This window comes from Neophocaena asiaeorientalis, unplaced genomic scaffold, assembly GCF_003031525.2.
Source record: "Neophocaena asiaeorientalis asiaeorientalis breed wild unplaced genomic scaffold, Neophocaena_asiaeorientalis_V1.1 scaffold96, whole genome shotgun sequence".
Taxonomy (NCBI): Eukaryota; Metazoa; Chordata; class Mammalia; order Artiodactyla; family Phocoenidae; genus Neophocaena; species Neophocaena asiaeorientalis.
Genome location: NW_020175831.1, coordinates 2212961 through 2232289, shown reverse-complemented (window position 1 = coordinate 2232289; position 19329 = coordinate 2212961). Strand labels below are relative to the sequence as shown.

The window sequence follows — 19329 nt, the reverse complement described above, 5'->3', positions numbered from 1 at the left end:
GCAGAAGAAAAGACCAATGAACTTGAGGACGTAATAAAGAAACTATCCATAATAAATGTAGAAACTACATCCTTTTATCTGAATATCCATGTTTTTAATGGCAGTTACATGAAGATTCATTATAGCAGATTTCTCATCTGGATGGGAAATTTGAGTAAAATCTGAATATTTGTCATATATTCATAGAGACACAGGTATGCTGGAATTCTGCATACCTGTGGTTCGCAGGTTCCAAACCACTTTGTTTCTCAACACAGCACAGGTAGCCTTAGCTGAGTCTACAAAATACATGTACCTCAGAGTTCAGTCACTCACAAGAGAATGTACTGATCCCAGAGCCTGGGACAGCAGACAGCTCAATTCCAGGCTGGGACTCTGGGCATGGAGCAGAGTACTAATCTTAGTAACTAGTCCAGTTCCTTCTCCCCAAATAGGTCTTTCAGCTAGGCACCTACATTCTCATGGATGTTAAAACTAGCCTCTAAGGATGATATGTGGTCCACAATCTCCCCTTTGACACAGAGAGAAGAAGGACTGTATGGAGAAGAGACACCTCAAATCTTGCTGACACTATGGGTTCTCTCTTCATTTTTGGTACCTAGTGATTTCCTCTTCTTGTGTTTAAACCTATCTATACATGTCCTTAATGTTTAAATATGTTATTCAACATTTCTAGAGTTTAAGAGTGGAAAGGGAGAATTCTAATATCTGCTCAGTTTGTCTTCTTGACAAGTTATAGATATAACTTTTGAAATTAGAAAATAACTAATAAGGGTACTATCAAAAGATAAATGAAAGAAGCAGCAGCAATAGTCAAAGAAAACCATCTCCATGTTCCAATGAACTCTGAGAAGAAAAGTAATCCAAATTTGGCTTTAAGAATATTACTAAGAACTGAAAAAAGGGTTTGAGGATTGCAAATCTGAACTTGTCTTTCAGAAAGAATTATTACCGTCTCACAATTATATAGCACTTCAGTCATCTCAAAAAACAGCTTACAGGGGCTTCCCTGGTGGCACAGTGGTTGAGAGTCCACCTGCCGATGCAGGGGACACAGGTTCGTGCCCTGGTCCGGGAAGATCCCACATGCTGTGGAGCGGCTAGGCCTGTGAGCCATGGCCGCTGAGCCTGCGCGTCCGGAGCCTGCGCTCCACAACGGGAGAGGCCACAACAGTGAGAGGCCCGCATACCGCAAAAAAAAAAAACCCCAAGAAAACAGCTTACAGTATCACAATGTCTTCAGTTTTTTTTTCTTTTTTTTCCCTTTGGCTGTGCCGCACGGCCTGTGGGATCCTAGTTCGCCGACCAAGAATCAAACCCGTGCCCCCTGCAGTGGAAGCACGGAGTCCCAACCACTGGACCACCAGGGAATTCCCTATTTTCAGTTTTAATAAAACTATATCTTACTTAGAATAATTTTTCAAAAAACAGACTTTATTATACCCACATTATATTTACACGAAATACCATTTTCATTCTAATATTATTTAAAATTACCTTTATGTTTATTCAGAAGCTTGTAGCCTTCACAGTATCTGCCTGGAGAAGTCATCATCTTGGCTGTGTCAAGATAAGAGTATGTTGCAGCAAAATCAAACTCCTTTTTACCATCCCACCAACCTTTCTGCTTAGCATAGCTTCTCATGTCTGGGTGTTCCCGATCAATCTTGGTTGTTACAGAAAGCTGATTAGAAATATTACGAACTCCCTCTATTTTCAAAGAAGAGAGGAAGGGAGAAGAAAAGTCATATTTAATGTAATATATCTATCTCTGTACATTATGATCCTTAATCATTATTTCAATGTAAATATAGGCTTCTAAATGTTGTACCATGTGCATCTATTTATTACATACTCAAATAAATAAATTACTTTTTAAAATTAAACTTTTTATTTTGAGGTAATTATGGATTCATATGCAGTTGTAAGAATTAAAGAGAGAGCTATGCACCTTTACACTGTCTCCCCAAATGGTAACATCTTGCATAATATCACAACCAAAATACTGGTATTTATACTGTCAAGGTACAGAATATCACAAGGATCACTCGTGTTGCCCTTTTATAGCCACACCCACTTATCTCCCACGCCCACCCCTTCATTAACCCCAGGCAACCATCTGTTATCCATTTCTATAACTGTCATTTCAAGAAAATCATATAAATGGAATCATACAATATACAATCTTTAGGCTTTTTTTACTCAGTTTAATTCCCTAAAGATTATTCCAGGTTATTGTATGTATCAACAATTCATTCCTTTTTATTGCTGACTAGTATTCCATGTTATAGACATTCTATGGTTTGTTTAAACATTCACAAGTTAAAGGACAGCTAGGTTGTTTCCAGTTTTTGGTATCATGGGAAAAGCTGCTCTAAAAATTCATGTACAGGTTTTTGTGTGCATTTAAGTTTTATTTCTCTGGGATAAATGCATAAGATTGCAATTGCTACACTGTATAATAGTTGCATATTAAGGTTTTTTTTAACTGCCAAACTGTTTTCCAGAGTGACTGTACATTCTTATTAGCAATGTACCATCCTACAGATTCTCAATAGCATTTGGGAGTGTCATTCAAAAATTTTTAGCCATTCTGATAGAGGTGAGTGGTATCTCATTGTGGTTTTAGTTTGCATTTCCCTAATGGCTAATGACGGTGAACATCATTTCATGTGCTTTTGTGACATCTGTATATCCTTTTAGGGGAAATGTCTCTTCATGTCATTTGTCTTTTTACTGTTGAGTTTTGACAGTTCTTTATATATTCTAGATATTAGTCTTTTATATGAATTACTGTTTAAAAAATAGTCATAAGTAAGTTTAGAACAGAAATATAAGGCTTCTAAAAATATCATGGCACTAAGTTATAACAAAATTTTCAAAATACAAAACAGAAGAAACAATAAAAGTCTGTTCTAAACAGATCAGAATAAATGAAATAGATCATGATAAATGAAAATTAATAACATTTTAAAACAGATTTAGAATGATAGTCTGCCAAGTAGAAATCAATTTAATAACTCTAATGAAATCATACTTGGGATATTCTCACTACAAAAATAGACTTAAGTCATGATAGAATCAAAGAGAAGAGGAATTTTCCATGAGTAGATAATTCCCTATAGTTAAACTACTTAGTTCTTGGGCTAATTTAGTAATAGGAAGAGAAACAAGTTGGCAAAGTTAATCTACAATTGGATAATCAGACTCAGTGAAGGTGTTTGTTTTGGATGGCTCGGTGGGGCTATCTTTTTCAACAGAATTTGTTTTTCTCTTGGATGTAGCACACTTGACAAAATAAAAAGTAATTAATGGTATAATCAGGCCAATTATCACAATAATAAAAAGAGTCTAAATTCAGTTTTGTGTATTAATAAACATACATGCAAAATATAAAATAAAATGTCCATCAAAACAACTGTCAATGACCTGTTTTGAAAAATAACATCCAAATCCTCCAAAGCTCAAGGCTACCTTCATGAAGACATCCCAAATTTCTCCAGCTCACGATGACTTTTCCTTTCTCTAAATGTTCATAGCATATATGTGTGTGTGTCATTCACCTGCCATTTAATATTTTCACATGTGTATCTTATCCCCCCTGTAAAACTATGAGATGCAGGAGGTAATTACACAAGAAGTACATGATCATGCTTAAGCACAAGGTTGTACTCTAGTGAAAGAATACTGAACTGAGAGTCAGGATAGAAAGATTTAAATTCTAAGTCTCTCATTCACTGCCTTGAGTAAATCACTTCATATCTCTGGATTTCCTCACTTGAAAAATGAGAGGAATATATGGTTACAAAGAAATCAAGGGGAAAAAAAGCAAAGCATTCTAAAACAATCAACTGTGTTATTTACTCAATGACATCAAATTTTTATACTTTACTATTGTATCAATATATTCTTTCTAACGACTAAACCCACAGTCACCAATCCCCAATAACACTACCCTGTCCTCACCTCCATATCCACACATGATAAAATTTTGGAGTTCAGCCCAAAGTTAAAACAGGAAAAAATGGTAAAGAAATGGTTTCACTTCATAAAAAAGTGAAAAAGGGGAGGGGTTTAAAAAAAGTGAAAAAGTACGATAAAACAGCCAAGAGCTACTGCACAGAAAATGTATACAGGTTATATGAAATTAATGTCATATATATTAAAAAGAGATAACACCACCTTTTCCTCTTTTTCAAGAAAGCCCTTTATAGTGCTCTTTCAATGTATGTTCTTTCAAATTTTTTCATTTCCCCTTCAGTTTTCGCCTTCATTGCACTGGACTATAAATCTTGAAAAACAATTAAATGCAACTAAGAGGTTTTTTATTAATTGTAAAACAAATTAAATCATGAAAAGTTGTCCATACCTTGTACTTTTTCTGCTGCCCAGTACTTCCCTGCAGTCTCCAGAACCCAGGCTTCATTCCTATCAGCTATCAGGAAACTGTTGTGATAGCTAAATACCATCTTGCCCTCTGAACAATTTCCACCCTGGCCATATTTTTCTAATAAATCAACAATGACATTGAGGGCTTTTTCAGCTGTATCAGCTCTTTCAAGACCAAGTCTAAAACAAAAATATTAAAGTTCTCAGATTAAAATAAATTTCCATTATGTTTCTTAAATAATTTCATGCACATGAGATTTTGTGTTTATATTCCAAGTAAAAATCCTTTCAAGTTAACAGATACACTGAAATCCAACTTCTAAACTATTCCTTGTGAAGTAGTGAAGTCAGTTTGGAATCATGAAAACAAAGAGTTGGAGTCAAAAAGATCATCGTTCAAATTCCAACTTGGTAGTTTAATGGCAAATCACCTTATCTCTGAACCTTAGGTATCTCATCTGTAAAATTAGGATAATAATAATACCCCACAAGGTCACTGTGAGAATTAGTTACAGTCTGATAAAGTAAGTTAGGTACTTCCAATGAATCATAATTTTCAACTCCTTCCCTTCTCCTAATTAATGATATTTGAGAGTCTTGAAATTGAATGCCTGTATTCTGAAGCATTTTTAACACAAACTAAAATATCAAAGTCCAAAAAATGAAAAAAAAGGGAAGATAAAAACATGTTAAGAGTTAACAACAAATTTTAAATTTAGACAAGTTCTACAGTGCAAAAATATAACAAAAAAATAACCTGACAAGGTCCATGCCCAGTAGTGCCTCTTCATCACAAACTTCTTCTCTTCCCCATACAGCTTCATTCCCAATGCAAACTCCATGCTCATTGGCTCCCATTTCTGCCCCCCATAACCAAGCTGGGCGACTAAGGACAATAGCATATGTTTCAGGAACTTGATCAATTTCTATGTAAGTACACTGTAGAGAAAGTCATAACAATAACAATAAAACCAAAAAAGAAAAGTTATCAAAGTCTAGAATCTTAAAATCCATCAGAAGACATGACGATTATGAAAGAGATAACTAAATTGAAAATTTCAATAATAGAGGCATTACGCTTAAAACATTGTCCCTAGAGCATTTATTCATTCAGATATTTGCTAAGCATCTCCTACGATAAAACATTGCTAAGAGATATATTGGTTTCAAAGATGAATCAGATGCAGATCTTGCTGTCAAGAAACTAAGACTTCTACATTATTACCTAAGATACAATGAAATATAAAGTATAAAGACTATGAAGAAAAGCGAAGATGGGGTGCTAATGGAAGCTCAGGAAAGGGATAGTTTCTAGCTGTGGAATCTTGAAACATTTTGTAGAGAAAGATGTATCTGAGTTGAAGTGTAAGGAAACAGATCTCAAACTCAATGTCCAGTGTTTCTTGATTGGTGATGTAAGTTCCATATGGTAGCCCTTAAATATATAGATGCCCATGTCACATGTGGGAATCACCAAGTATATCCACAGCAGTGAAAAGAATGAGAACCACTGGCTTAGAGGATAGGTGAGGCTTAAATAATGAAGAGATAAAATACAAATGGATCCAAGGGACTTTCCTGGTGGCGCAGTGTATAAGACTCCATGCTCCCAGTGCAGGGGACCTGGGTTTGATCCCTGGTCAGGGAACTAGATCCCACATGCCTGCCGCAACTAAGAGTTCACACGCCACAACTAAGGCACCCATGTGCCTCAACTAAGGAGCTGATGAGCTGCAACTAAGGAGCCTGCCTACCGCAACTAAGACCTGGTGCAACCAAATAAATAAAAAATAATAAAAAAAAGAAATGGACCCAAGATGAATAAATAATCTCAGCAAAAGAAAAAAATTGGCCTAGTAAAGTCAGCCCTCCACACACACAGGTTCCACGTCCACAGATTCAACCAAACACAGATTGAAACTATTCAGGAAAAGAAAAAACATTCCAGAAAGTTCCAAAAAGCAAAACTTGAATTTGACATTTGCTGGCAACTATTTAGACAGCATTTACATTGTATTTACAACTATTTACATACCATTCACATTGTACTATAAATAATCTAGAGATAATTTAAAGTTTACGGGAGGATGTGCATAGGTTATATGCATTTATATGCTATTTTATATAAGGGACTTAAGCATCAAAGGATTTTGATATCCTAGGGGCTCCTGGAACCAATCCCCCACGGATGTGGAGAAACAACTGTATACATAAAATGTCTAATATTTAATATATTTTGGTATTAGAATATCAATAAAACGGAATCTAAAATATATATAACTTAGGAATAAAAGCATAGTATGAAATTTTTACTTTAAGTTCCATGCTAAATGGATTTTTTAAATAAAAAATTTAAAGGGTCCTTTAATTGACCTGTATACTATCAAGTGACTGCATAAAGTGTATAGTGTTGATAGTGTTACCCCTGGATCCAAAAACCTTTTTTGATGATAAAACTGTTACTTCCAGAGTCTGGAATCATTTTTCCTATTCTACACCAATCAGAATCCTTTTTGCCCATCAAACTCCAGCTGAAACCCCAACTCCTGGTGAAGCCCTCCTTAATTCCTAGTCTGAATTACTTGCTTCTCCACTGATGTCACAACTTGCTGCCCTTACTTAAATGTAGCATTTAAACCATCCTTTTTTACAATGTGGTTAGTTACATACACATCCTATTCCTCTACTAGACTCTAAGCTCCTGGAAGACAGAACTAGTCTTGACAGCAGGCTTTGCCCTATTCGACATGCTTGCATATGGTAAGCATTCAAATATCTGATCAAAGAATTAACATTTCTTATTATTGTTATTTCAGCTTCCTCCAAATCATTGAAATTAAAGACCAGAAGTCTAGTTCTGATTCAAATTATTTTTCAAATTAAAATTTTTAACTTCTATAGCCTCTGCCAAATGGTTAATGATTTTTAAAAACCTGTTTATGATATTTTTAAAGAAAAATATCGCTAACAAAACATGCATTTCACCTACCTTAAGATGTTCCTTCAGATTGTCATGAACTGCAGCAGGAAAATAAACTACCTCCTGTACTTCATCACAGGGTCTATCTGAATTTTTTCCAAAAATAATCCTGTTATTAACTGTTGCTGGAGGTAGTGCCACAAAAGTGTCACAGGAACAAGGTTCCATTTTTTTTAAAACTAAAAATCATATGGAAGATTCAAAATAAAAAGAGAAAAGCATTTTTAGTATATACAAAACAAAGAGTTTTACTTGATGACCAGGGGATATTACTGCCATATCTAACATAGGATATTCATTAAAGTTTCAAATTTCGTATCAGTAAGAAAATGACTTGGGAATGAATCTAGTACTACAAGATTTAGTAAGAAAATAGGAACAAGTACCTTCTTCTAGTCTATAGGTCAAATTACTCTCTAAGCTCTTTCTCTCCCGAAGTCTTCCTTGAATCTCCTTTACTATTTCCATATTTGGGAACACCTGTACCTAGCTCTACTGTTATAAAGACTATATTTGTGTATATATGTCTTCTTAGTGGACAGTGAGATCCTTGAGAGCTGAGAGTCTGTCTTATTAATCTTTGTATTCTCATCACTGGCACTTATGGAAAAGTCACAGTATTATATACCCAGTGTTTCCTCAAAGATGGGAAGACAGGATCTCTTTTGAACTGGTTACAATACTAATAAGACTGAAATTTTGAAACAGACTCACTGAATCAGACAAATACAAAAACATGTCAATAAAATTCCAAATTGTTATTTCCAGGAAGACGTTCACATTCAACTTGTGAATCCTGATTGTATAATTTAATATCAAGATCATGTCTTCATTTGTAATTTGAAAAATCTTAAATCCTCAATTTAGTCGAATTTGTTTGCTTCCAGAATGGCACATTGTTTTAGAGTTTCAGATTTAAATGTAATAAATGATTCATTCAAAAGAAAACAAAATGACTCAAGTAAGAAAGAAACAACTTCAGCCTGAAACACCTAAGGGTTTTTCTATTTTCCTCAATGATGGAAACAGAGCGGTCACAATTGCTTCTGTTCTTCTCCGTGTGAATTTCAACCTTTATATCCTAGATCGCCTTCTATTTGTGTTCCAAAACTAATTCCACCACTACCTAACTTTGGCAGGCTATTTAATCTCTAAGTCTCCTGCCTCATCGGTAAATATCTTGGGGGCTGTTAGGAGAATTTAATAAGACAGTGTGTAAAGCGTTTTTCAGTTCTTAGAACATATCACTTAAAGCTGTTATTATTATTCATCAGAAGAGTCAATTTCTTACAAAAGGCTTATTCTTGAGATCACGCACACCCCCTCCCGCGAGAGGATTTGGTTGGTGGATCCCCTACAGCCACGTCCACTCAAAACCGTGAAGTTTCAAGAGCCATCAAGCTTCACTAGGTGATCTAAGCTAACTGCGGTAATAAGGAAAGCTAAGGAAACATGCCACCTAGTTAGTAAGACACCTAGCCCATTTAGGAGGGGAAGCCTTGAGAGCCTTTACTAACTCCTAAAATGTATTCGTCATTTAACAAATGTTCATAAATATCTTTCTGCACCAGGCACCGTACTGGTAACAAAATAGAGTCCTCGCTCCTTTGGAGTTGACATTCTACTTTATATGCTTTAGTTCACCGAGCGGTTTCAGAAACATCACATCGTTTGATCCTCACAAACGTGCTACAGTTAGGGCAAGAATTACTACTTTAGTAACACAGATGGAAAAAGTTGGTTTAGAAAAGTTTATGCAACTCGAAATGGAGTTCACAGAGTAAAGGGCTCGGACTTCAAGCACCTCCTTGCAGAAAAGCCGCCACCCAGCCCGCACTCCTCACCCAAACTGGCTGCACCCAAACTGCAGCCCGCGCCGCGGCCCGGACCCCTCTCAGGAGCCCCTCGGCGCCGCCGCGCCGCAGTTCCCGACTTCCCGCTTCCAACAACTACTATGCTCGCCCCACCCCTGTGCACGCCCCTCACCTGGCCTCCGAGGGGCCCAAAGTGAAAGGAGGAAGGGGCGAAGAGGGAGCACCACAAGCGCTAATTGCCGGAAGCTGTCCCTTTTGACCCCGGAAGTTCCCTCTGCCACGGGAGGCGCAGTTCCGGTTAGGCAGCAGAGTTTGTTTACGCTGCGCTCAGATCTAGCGGCTGCCTTCCCCAGCTCAGGCTCCAAAATGGGAAAATCCTTCGCCAATTTCATGTGCAAGAAGGACTTTCATCCTGCCTCCAAATCCAACATCAAGAAAGTGAGTACGGGGAGCAGGCCCTTGGCGCCTGGGTTCCCAGGGGTTCCTGGAGGTGAGAGTGGTGGAGTCTCTGGGATCCCTGGGACAGTCGCCTCTTCTCCATGCCTAAAGCCCTGACGTTCTCGTCCCTTCTCCGCTGGCCCTCGTTTATTCTGTTGTACATCAGCCAGGAGACGGGCGGCTCTGTGTGCTCTTTCGGTTTTGGCAGCTAGAATGTAAATCTTTAAGATATGAAGACCGATAACCGGCTTCCTCATAACTTCCCGCAGCAGATTCTGATGTTGACTTTTCGAATCCCAGAGATCGCGGCTTCTGAGCTCTGCTGTCCTGTACAAAGAAGACTCCCTGTCTATTTAAGATAGATCTTAAAAGGGAAATAAAGCCACACCTTGCTTACTCTTTTTATCCCACTTGATCATGTCTGGTGACCTCATTGAACTTTGGCTTTTTAAATAACCACTTACAGGTGTACTATGTCCAGTACAGAAAAACTGAGTTGAGTATTATAGTAGTGGAAAGCAGAATGGTGAGGTAGGAGGAGTATAAGCATTGAAACCAGACCTAGATTCTGTTTTTCCAGCACAGTCACTTTTAGCCACACAAAATATTTAATGTCCCTGATCCTCAGTGTCCTAATCTATAAGTTAAGAATGATTAGTATCAGTTGCCTTGACTTGTGAAAATTGTTATGAGGACTAAATAAGATGGTGTAGATAAAGACTTTGAAATAAGTACCACCACCTAGCACTCTGCCCAACACATAGAGTGAGTGCTCAATAAAATATTAATTGCCCCTACACACACCCTTATCCTTAGCCTGCTCCTAAAATACAGGTGGTAACAAGAGTTTCATCCCTGGCCCATGTCTTGCTTACTCTGTATGCTTTCCCAAACAATCACAGCCAATTTTATAGTTTTAACCACCCCTTATTTACTCCTGACTTTCAAATCTACAGTGCGAGATCTTTCCCCTTAGCTGGAGGCACCTGAAGACAGCTATATACTAGACAGTTTCATCTTGATATCCTACAGGCATCTCAAACTCAGCATATTTGAAATGGAACTTACCTTTTATCCTAAATCTGCTCTTCTTTTTATACTTCCTATTCTCATATCAGTACGAAATACAAGTAGTAACACAACCCTTCATCCAGTCACCCAGGCCAGAGACTCAGGATTTGTCCTTTCCCATCACTCCTTTATCTTGTCAGCTAATAAATTCTATTGGTCTTACCTCTCAGATATCTGTTGAATCCATCTCTCCTCCTTGTCACTACTGCCTGTATCTTAGCTTAGACCCTCATCATCTTTCACCTAGACAATTATATTTCCTAACTGGTTTTTCTACTGCCAGTCTTGACCCCTCTCAAATCCTTCTCTACCCATCTAGCCATCAGAATAATTATTTTTTTATTTAGCAGTTTTATTGAGGTATAATTCACATACCATACAATCACCCACTTAAAGTGTACAATTCAGTAGTTTTTAGTATATTTATGAATTTTACCATCACCACAAAAGTTCTAAAAGATTTTCATCACGCCCCCCCAAACCCATATCTATTAACAGTCACTCCCATTTGTCTTTAATCCTTCCCCCTCCCCAGCCCTAGTCAACCACTAATCTGCTTTTTGTTTCTGTGGATTTGCCTATTCTCGACATTTCATATAAATGGAATCATGCAATATGTTATTTTTTTGTGACTGCCTTCTTTCACTTAGCATAATGTTTCAGAGTTCATGTTGTAGAATGTATCAGTATTACATTCCTTTTTATTGCTGAATAATTCCATTATATGGATATAGCACATTTTATTTATCTATCATTTGATGAATATTTGGGTGTTTCCATAGAGTAGTCATTTTAGAGCACAACTCTGATTTCTTCTAGCTCCTTATTAAAATACTACAGGATTAAGTCCAGGTAACCAGGCTCCAGTTTATTTTTCCTTCTTCATGCCTTACTGCTATTCTCCCACCATAGATTTTATACTCTGGTAAAATCAAGCTACTTAATTCCTGTTTTACACTTCTGGATCTTTGTCTGAGTTGTTCCCTCTGCTGGTAATATCTTACCCTGTTTTTCCCTTGGCAAAATTTTGATCCGCTTCAAAATCCTGTTTAACATGTATGAAGCTACTTGTGTAACAGGGTTACTTATTGCAGCTGAGTTTGTAATAGTAAAAGATTGGAAATTTCTTAATGCCCATCAGTACAGCAGGAGATTGGTTAAATGAATGGTGGTGTAGCCCCACAAAAGAATGATGTTCTTCAGCACCCCATCCCCCAGAAAACAAGAAAGCATTTTGTTTACTGATCTGGGAATGATCTTCATGGTATAGAATTTTATTTTATACATATTCTCTGTGTACAGCATATTGTATATATATGCTGTGTATGTTACCATTTATGAAAAGAGTGACCAAAAATGCATGTGTGTATATTATATTATGTATATTATGTGTGTGTCCATGTGAACATCTTTGGAAGGATATACAAAACGAATAATATTGGCTACCTGTGAATATAGTTACTTCATTTAAAACATAAAGAACTTCTAAAAACCAAAACTTGGCTATAAAGCATTCCATTATACCAGCCTTCTTCCTTGCCCCCTAGAACACTGTCTTGTTCTATTTCTTCATGTTGAACATACTCTGTTCCAAATATCAATTTTTATTGTTACTATTTTTTTTCCCAGCTGAGGATTTATTGGTGTAAATGCAACCATATAAAAACATAAGTTATGAAAAACACAGTCACCATATACCCCCCTCCCCCGCCCTCAGCCCAGGCCCAAATATTGTTACTGTTTATTTACACAATTCCTGTCTTTTTTATTATGAAATATCTTAAACATACGGAAAAGTTAGTATGATTTTCTGTTAGCAGATTCTGAGTATTTTGTAGGCAAGAATATGTTTTACTACTTTTTATTCTAGTTCATCATAAATATTCATGTATTTAAGCTCTTGAGCAATTGAGACTAGTAAAATAACTTTGTAAAGTCTAAAGCTTTAAATAAATGGTAGTTATTGTTAGAATATGTTAATCATTAGAATGTTATTATTAATATATTATTTGACCAGGCAATGACACCTTGCATTTTTCTATTGCAACTGTTTGCATTTTGAGCTACAGTGAAAATTCCAAACATGTGCCTTTTACTGCCCATCCCAAGTGTAGACTTTTCTTCTACTATAACATTACATTGGTAATGTTATGTTGGTTATGGCATGTATATTATGTTATGAAGGCAGTGGAAGAAACTTTCAGAAACTTATACCAAAAGAAATTTCTGGTATATCTGTCCCTGAAGGGTTCTCTTTTCATTTCTATTTTTGCTTTTATCTCCATATTAATCTCAGATTGTGGTGCCCATAGAAGCTTCCTATCTGAGCACTATTAAATACTGATAACTACTGTTTTGCATCTAAAATTGAATAATGGCAGTCTTGTCCCCCATCCTTCTCCCCAAACTTATCTGCCCCCACCTACATCTAATAATTATAATTTTATCAGTGTAAATATTTTTCCTTGAATTTACCTTCTAAAACTTAGCTTGTTGGGAGAGAAAGTTTTGCCTTGCTGTTTATGTTGAATGGTTATCAAACATTTTGTCCTTTACTTTATAGGAGGTAGGAAGTCACTGATACCTTTCAAACCTGGAAGTAACATGATTAAATATCCTGCATAAGTTGTGTGGGCCTTTTACCGTCACCACTTCTACGATTCTGAGAATTTCACACAGGGACGCATTCAGCCTGTGGTGGTGGTGCCCTTGAGCAACTGCAGGACGTCAGATGCATCTCTTTGATTCCTCTCTTGTCTCTTCCCTTTTTTCTACAACTACCTTTCATCTCCTTTCCTTTTTTTCTCCTATTTGTCTTCCATTTCTCCTCTCTTGGGGTGTCAGTGACACCCACTGGCATCCATGGGCACCATTTAACCTTACTGGTTGTGCCCTGTATGTTTTTTGGACTAGACATATTCCATGTAGAGAGATGGTTGTTCTCATCTCTGAAACAACAACAGAGGGATTGAATGCAAGAAGCAGTTGTACCCCAAGTGCTCAGCGTGGTTATCAAGTTTGACATTTTTGCCTGAAAGTTTAGCTGTTTTGAATGATTATATTTAAGGACTTATATAAAAGCACAAATCAGATTTTCAACTGTTGTTTCGTGATAATGACATTATGACCAAAATAGATGATGTTGTAAACTATATACAATAGCATTTTATATTTTATTATAAAAGAGAGCAAACTTCCTACTTAAGTTTTGTACTTTACTAATTTAGGTATGGATGGCAGAACAGAAAATATCATATGATAAGAAGAAACAAGAAGAATTAATGCAACAATATCTTAAAGAACAAGAATCATATGATAATAGGTAAGAAATTCCACTATGCTAGTGTTTTTAGAATAGTCAATTGCATGAGAATATCCTTTACTGAATCGTATATTAAATGAGCTTTATTGAACTGAATGCCCCAATGATAGGATTGTATTCCCTGTGAAATGTCTTTACTCTTATATTGATAGATGGGCACTTTTTCCAACCTTACCCATAATTCACATAAAATACTGATTGATGTGACTCCACATACAGTTTATAGAGAAGTCCCAACTTATACAAAACTTAGAAGAAAAATAAATGTCTATACTTGAACTACTGAGGCCTCTTACAAAGATATTTCTTCAACATACACTGAAATGAAAAGGTACACAGGACAGCTTCAAGAAGTAAATTGAAGTGTCTCTATTTGACCTGCATGTCATTGTTCTGTTAATGGCAGGATCAGAGCTAGAGTTCTTCATTGGTTTACTACGGTACAGTACCTGCCCTTTAGCTATTGTCATTTATGTTTGTATTTGCAGGTCTAACACTGAAGCTGATTTCTCTTGGTTAATCAAGCAAATGAATAGTGGTGCTTTTGTTAGATAGGTCATATTTTCTCTTCCACTCAGTCGTATATTTCATCAAAACATGGAACTTAAGCGAAGTAATACTAAACTATTACTAAATACTCTCTTTAAAATATAGTATATCAAGAGCAAAATTAAAGAAATAAAATGTTTAGTTTAATTAAGTACTTTTCTCACTAATTTATTTAATCTGATTAACTTTTATTGAGTGCCTACTTCATGTAAGACAACAAATGGTATTGTAGTGGCCTATAAAATTGTGATGCATAGTTTCTCTCTACCCCCAAGAAAATCTAATAAGGGATATGTACATACATATAGTTCAAGGCTGAAGGTAATAACTGATTGAAAACACACTTTATAAAAACTGTGGCATGCTAGCATAAGAAAATAATTCCATTTGGGATAACAAGGTAAGACTTCATAAAAGAGGTGACATTTAAGCTGAACTGTGAAGAATGGTAAGGATATAGATCTTTGGTTCTCAGCTGAGGGCCATTATTGCCCAGACATGTGGCAATGTTTGGACACTTTTTTTTTTTAATTAAAAAAAAATTTTTATTTATTTATTTTGGCCGCATCAGGTCTTAGTTGCGGCATGCAGGATCTTCATTGTAGCATGTGGAATCTTTCGTTCCGGCGTGTAGGCTCTAGAGCATGCAGGCTCGGTAGTTGCAGCTCGCCAGCTGTCTAGTTGTGGTGGGTGGGGTTTAGAGCGCACAGGCTTAGTTGCCCTGTGGCATGTGGGATCTTAGTTCCCCAACCAGGGATAGAACCTGTGTCCCCTGCTTTGGAAGGTGGATTCTTAATTACTGGACCTCCAGGGAAGTCCCTGGACACATTTTTTGATTGTCACAATTCAGGGGTTGGGTGATAACAGCACCTAGTGGGTAGATTCTAGGGATGCTGTAAAACAGCCTACAGTGCACTCAAAGAATGATCAAGTCCAAAATGTCAGTAGCACTACCGTTGAGAGACTGTGATTTACATATAGTAAAAGCTTATTAAAGATGATCACGGTGGGAAGATGGAGAGGATGTTCAGGAAACAGCCAATATAGTTGAGTTACACCAATGAAGAGATAGTGGAGGTGGAAATATTTGAAGCTATGCACATATCCTTAACTTTGCCCACTGATGTCAGTATTCATTGATAGATCTTGCCTGCATCAGTTATTACTGTGGTATTCTAATAGTGATTTTCTATTTCAGTTGCTATACATTGTTTAATTTGAATTCTTCTGGAAAGAGGATTTTTCCTTTTCCCTCACTTATTTATTTAATCATTTATTCCTATCAGCCTGGACTCAGATATTTATTTAATCGGTTATAATCTAATACTCTTATTTATTTTTTTGCTCAAATTGTTCCAGTTTTGGCCTTTGCCTGCTCTGTCAGTTTGACTCCTATGTCCATTTAACATGCCCCATCCTTTTTAAAAAAAAAAAAAAAAAGTTCTTCCTGGCACTACAGGATCATCAAATATTTGTCTTTTATTTTTCCCTGCTCCAGCATTGGAGCAGTTTTATTGGTTCTTTTTATTGGAGAAAGATATTTACATACCAGGATCTGGACACTAGGTGTGTTCATTGCTTTTAGGTTTGTTTGTTTGAATTTATGAGTATATAAAAGCAAATTTATGAGTATTTGGAGTGATTTGCTACATTTTTCTTTTTTTCCTCATTCAAAAGTATTGTCCTTGATAGCCAATTCTGTTCCTTAGTACTCTGTTTTTTTCCCTTTTAAGTTTTTAACTGTCCTAGATGTTTCTTAATGTTTGTGGATATTGATCCCTACGTACATTTTTTTAAAGATGACAGTCACATTTATTATTCTGACTGGACAAATAAAAGGATGTCCAAAAGTCTGTACATTTCACTCAGCTTAGAGTCAACAGCAAAAAAAAAAAACAATCTGTACAGGTTTTTAGTTGAAGTTAAAACAGAAATGCCAATATCATAGCTTTTCCTTTTATTTTGTATACCTGTTGAGTTTTGCACAAAATGAAATTGATATTCCAGTTTTGATTTTGTTATTTTTGTTTCAATATAAATGAAATGCTTTTTCAGGGGTGGGAATATATAAAACAAAATTTGCCATTTTTAAGTGTGCAGTTCAGTGGCGTTAATTACATTTACAGTGTTGGTACCATTACCACTGTCTATTTCCAAAATTTTTTTCATTACTCCAAATAGAAACTCTATACCCATTAAACAATAACTCCATTCCCCCTCCCTCCAGCCCCTGGTAAACACTATTCTTCTTTCTGTCTCTATGAATTTGCCTATTCTAGGTATACCATATAAGTGGAATTACACAGTATTTGTCCTTTTGTGTCTGGCGTACTTCACTTAGTATAACATGTTCAAGATTCATCCATATTGTAGCATGTATCACAGCTCATTCCTTTTTATGGCCAAATAACATTCCATTGTATGTGTATACCACAGTTGGTCTACCCATTCATCCATCAGTGGACACTTGAATTGCTTCTACCATTTGGCTGTTTTGAATAATGTTGCTATAAACATTGGCATACACATATTGTTCAGCTCCCTATTTTCAGTTCCTTGGGGTATTACCTAGGAGTAGAATTGCTGGATCATCTGGTAATTCTGTGTTTGGCTGTTGAAGAACCACCCAGCAGTTTTCCATAGGGACTCTACCATTTTACATTCCCACCAGCAATGCAGTTTTTCCACATCCTTGCCAACATTTGTTATTTTCCTTCTTTTTTTTTTTTTGATAATAGGCATCCTAATGACTACAACGTGATATCTCATGGTTTTAATTTACATTTCCCTAATAACTAGTGATGTTGAGCTTTTCACATGGTCCATTTTAATTTTTTAAATGGTGTTAATTTAATATAAGATATAATTTATATACTTTAAAGTATATGTTGGTTTTAAGTGTATTTATAGAATTTGGAGCCATCACCATAACTCATTTCAGAACATTTTCATCATCCGAAAAAGAAATCTTGTACCCATTAGCAGTCACTCCCCATTTCCAGACCCTGTGCCCCCTAATACCTCTCAGCTCTAAGTAACCACTAATTTATTTGTCTCTATATATTCACCTATTCTGGAAATGTCATATGAATGGGATCATACAATATGTGGTCTTTTGCGATTGGCTTCTTTACAGCAATATAATTATTTAAAATTTAAAAATTTAAAAATTTTAAATGTATTTTTAAAAACATTTTTTTCAGTGTTTTTGATGTTCATCCATGTTGTAGCATGTGTCAGTAGTTCATTCCCTTTTATTGCTGAATAATATCCCACTGTATAGAGGTAGATCCTGTCATCCTTTTGCCCTCTTCTTCTTTTACAATTCTTTGTAAACACCAGTGGGAATAAGAAGTGAGGAACTATAATCATGTAGGCTATCCTTTGTGATAGCCTTTTCCAAATAAGAGGAAATTCTGTTCACCCTTTAGCCTTCTTCTTTATAATCAGTACTTTACTTGGATCTTATGAATTAAAGCTTTAACTTGACCATTGATTCAATTTGTAGCAGAGCTTTTTTTCTAAAAAGCACAGCATATCTCTCTAAACAGAACCCAAACAGGGAACTTTTGGTGTTAAAACAGAAATGATAAAAAATAAAATGAGGGGCTTCCCTGGGGCGCAGTGGTTAAGAATCCACCTGCCAATGCAGGGGACACGGTTTCAAGCCCTGGTCTGGGAAGGTCCCACATGCCACAGAGCAACTAAGCCCGTGCACCACAACTACTGAGCCTGCACTCTAGAGCCTGTGAGCCACAACTGCTGAAGCCTGCGTGCCTAGAACCCGTGCTCCTCAACAAGAGAAGCCACAGCAGCGAGAAGCCTGTGCACCGCTACGAAGAGTAGCCCCCGCTCACTGCAACTGGAGAAAGCCTGCACGCAGCAGCGAAGACCCAATGCAGCCAAAATAAATAAACAAAATAAATTTATTAAAAAAAAAAGAAAGAAAATGATTTTTAAGATGCAGCAGTCCATCATAGTAATTAACCTGTTGTAGATTATCTTTATTCTCTCTTCATTGGCCTCGCTAAAGAATTTGATTCTCTTATTGCCTTTGACTCTTTTAAGAATTAACTGGATTTGCCTTCCTAAAGAAATTCCAGAGAGACTCATTTTTCTAGAACTGTTTGATTCCTCACAATTAAAGAAAAATGTTGGCACTATTTAACTTAATTCCAAATTTGTGTTGGCGTATAGGATTTCAAAGTTGTCCCTATTTCCACAGCATTTCAAAGTTTAAGAAAAGCATGTGAGGGGAAGCATGGCATTTTTTCCCTCATTTCAGTTGGGAGTGCCGGGATCTCTCAGGTAATGAGGAAGTCTCAGAATTTACAACTGGTTACTAAAGAGGCAGCACTGTTGGAATTTCCAGTCAGATATTTCAGATGTCATCTAATCAGTGGAGTAAACTTCTGGAACTTTATCTCTAATAAAAATATTTTATCCTAATTCCCTTAGGATTTAGGGGTATGGAAGGACAGTTTTTCTGTAATTTTTTCCTCCTACAAAAAATTGCTAACTTTATGTCTTGTTTTATTTAGATTGCTTATGGGAGATGAACGTGTAAAGAATGGCCTTAATTTCATGTATGAGGCTCCACCAGGGGCTAAAAAAGGTACTTGGTCATTTCCTTTTTTTAACTCTTTGATGTGTTTGCAAGTAAAGATTGAGAACTGTTATGACAGACATTGTTTAGAAGTTGCTCTTCATCTTTTAAAAGTGCTATTATTTTTGTAAAATAATTTTTTAAAATACTGCAATTAGGT

General features: G+C 36.3%; 2 protein-coding genes across 3 annotated transcripts in view; one reads left to right on the top strand and one right to left on the bottom strand.

The window, feature by feature from the left end:
- SCRN3 (secernin 3) overlaps positions 1-9424 on the bottom strand; it is a 36379-nt gene extending 26955 nt beyond the window's left edge. Inside the window, exons 1-5 of one of the 2 annotated variants that reach the window (XM_024732854.1) lie at positions 9356-9424; positions 7379-7548; positions 5147-5328; positions 4370-4569; positions 1498-1710 (exon numbers count right to left, since the gene is read on the bottom strand). In XM_024732854.1, the coding sequence (XP_024588622.1) occupies positions 1498-1710; positions 4370-4569; positions 5147-5328; positions 7379-7537 (754 nt within the window). In that variant the 5' untranslated portion in view covers positions 7538-7548; positions 9356-9424. Of the gene's footprint in view, positions 1-1497; positions 1711-4369; positions 4570-5146; positions 5329-7378; positions 7549-9213; positions 9284-9355 lie in introns of those variants that run through there. The other variant, XM_024732855.1, reaches the window with a different exon arrangement.
- Positions 9425-9468: 44 nt separating this feature from the next.
- Positions 9469-19329, top strand: part of CIRSR (corepressor of RBPJ and splicing regulator) — a 37452-nt gene continuing 27591 nt past the window's right edge. The window contains exons 1-3 of the mRNA XM_024732870.1: positions 9469-9621; positions 13920-14014; positions 19105-19178. Coding sequence (XP_024588638.1) covers positions 9550-9621; positions 13920-14014; positions 19105-19178 — 241 coding nt within the window. The 5' untranslated portion in view covers positions 9469-9549. The remainder of the gene's footprint in view (positions 9622-13919; positions 14015-19104; positions 19179-19329) is intronic.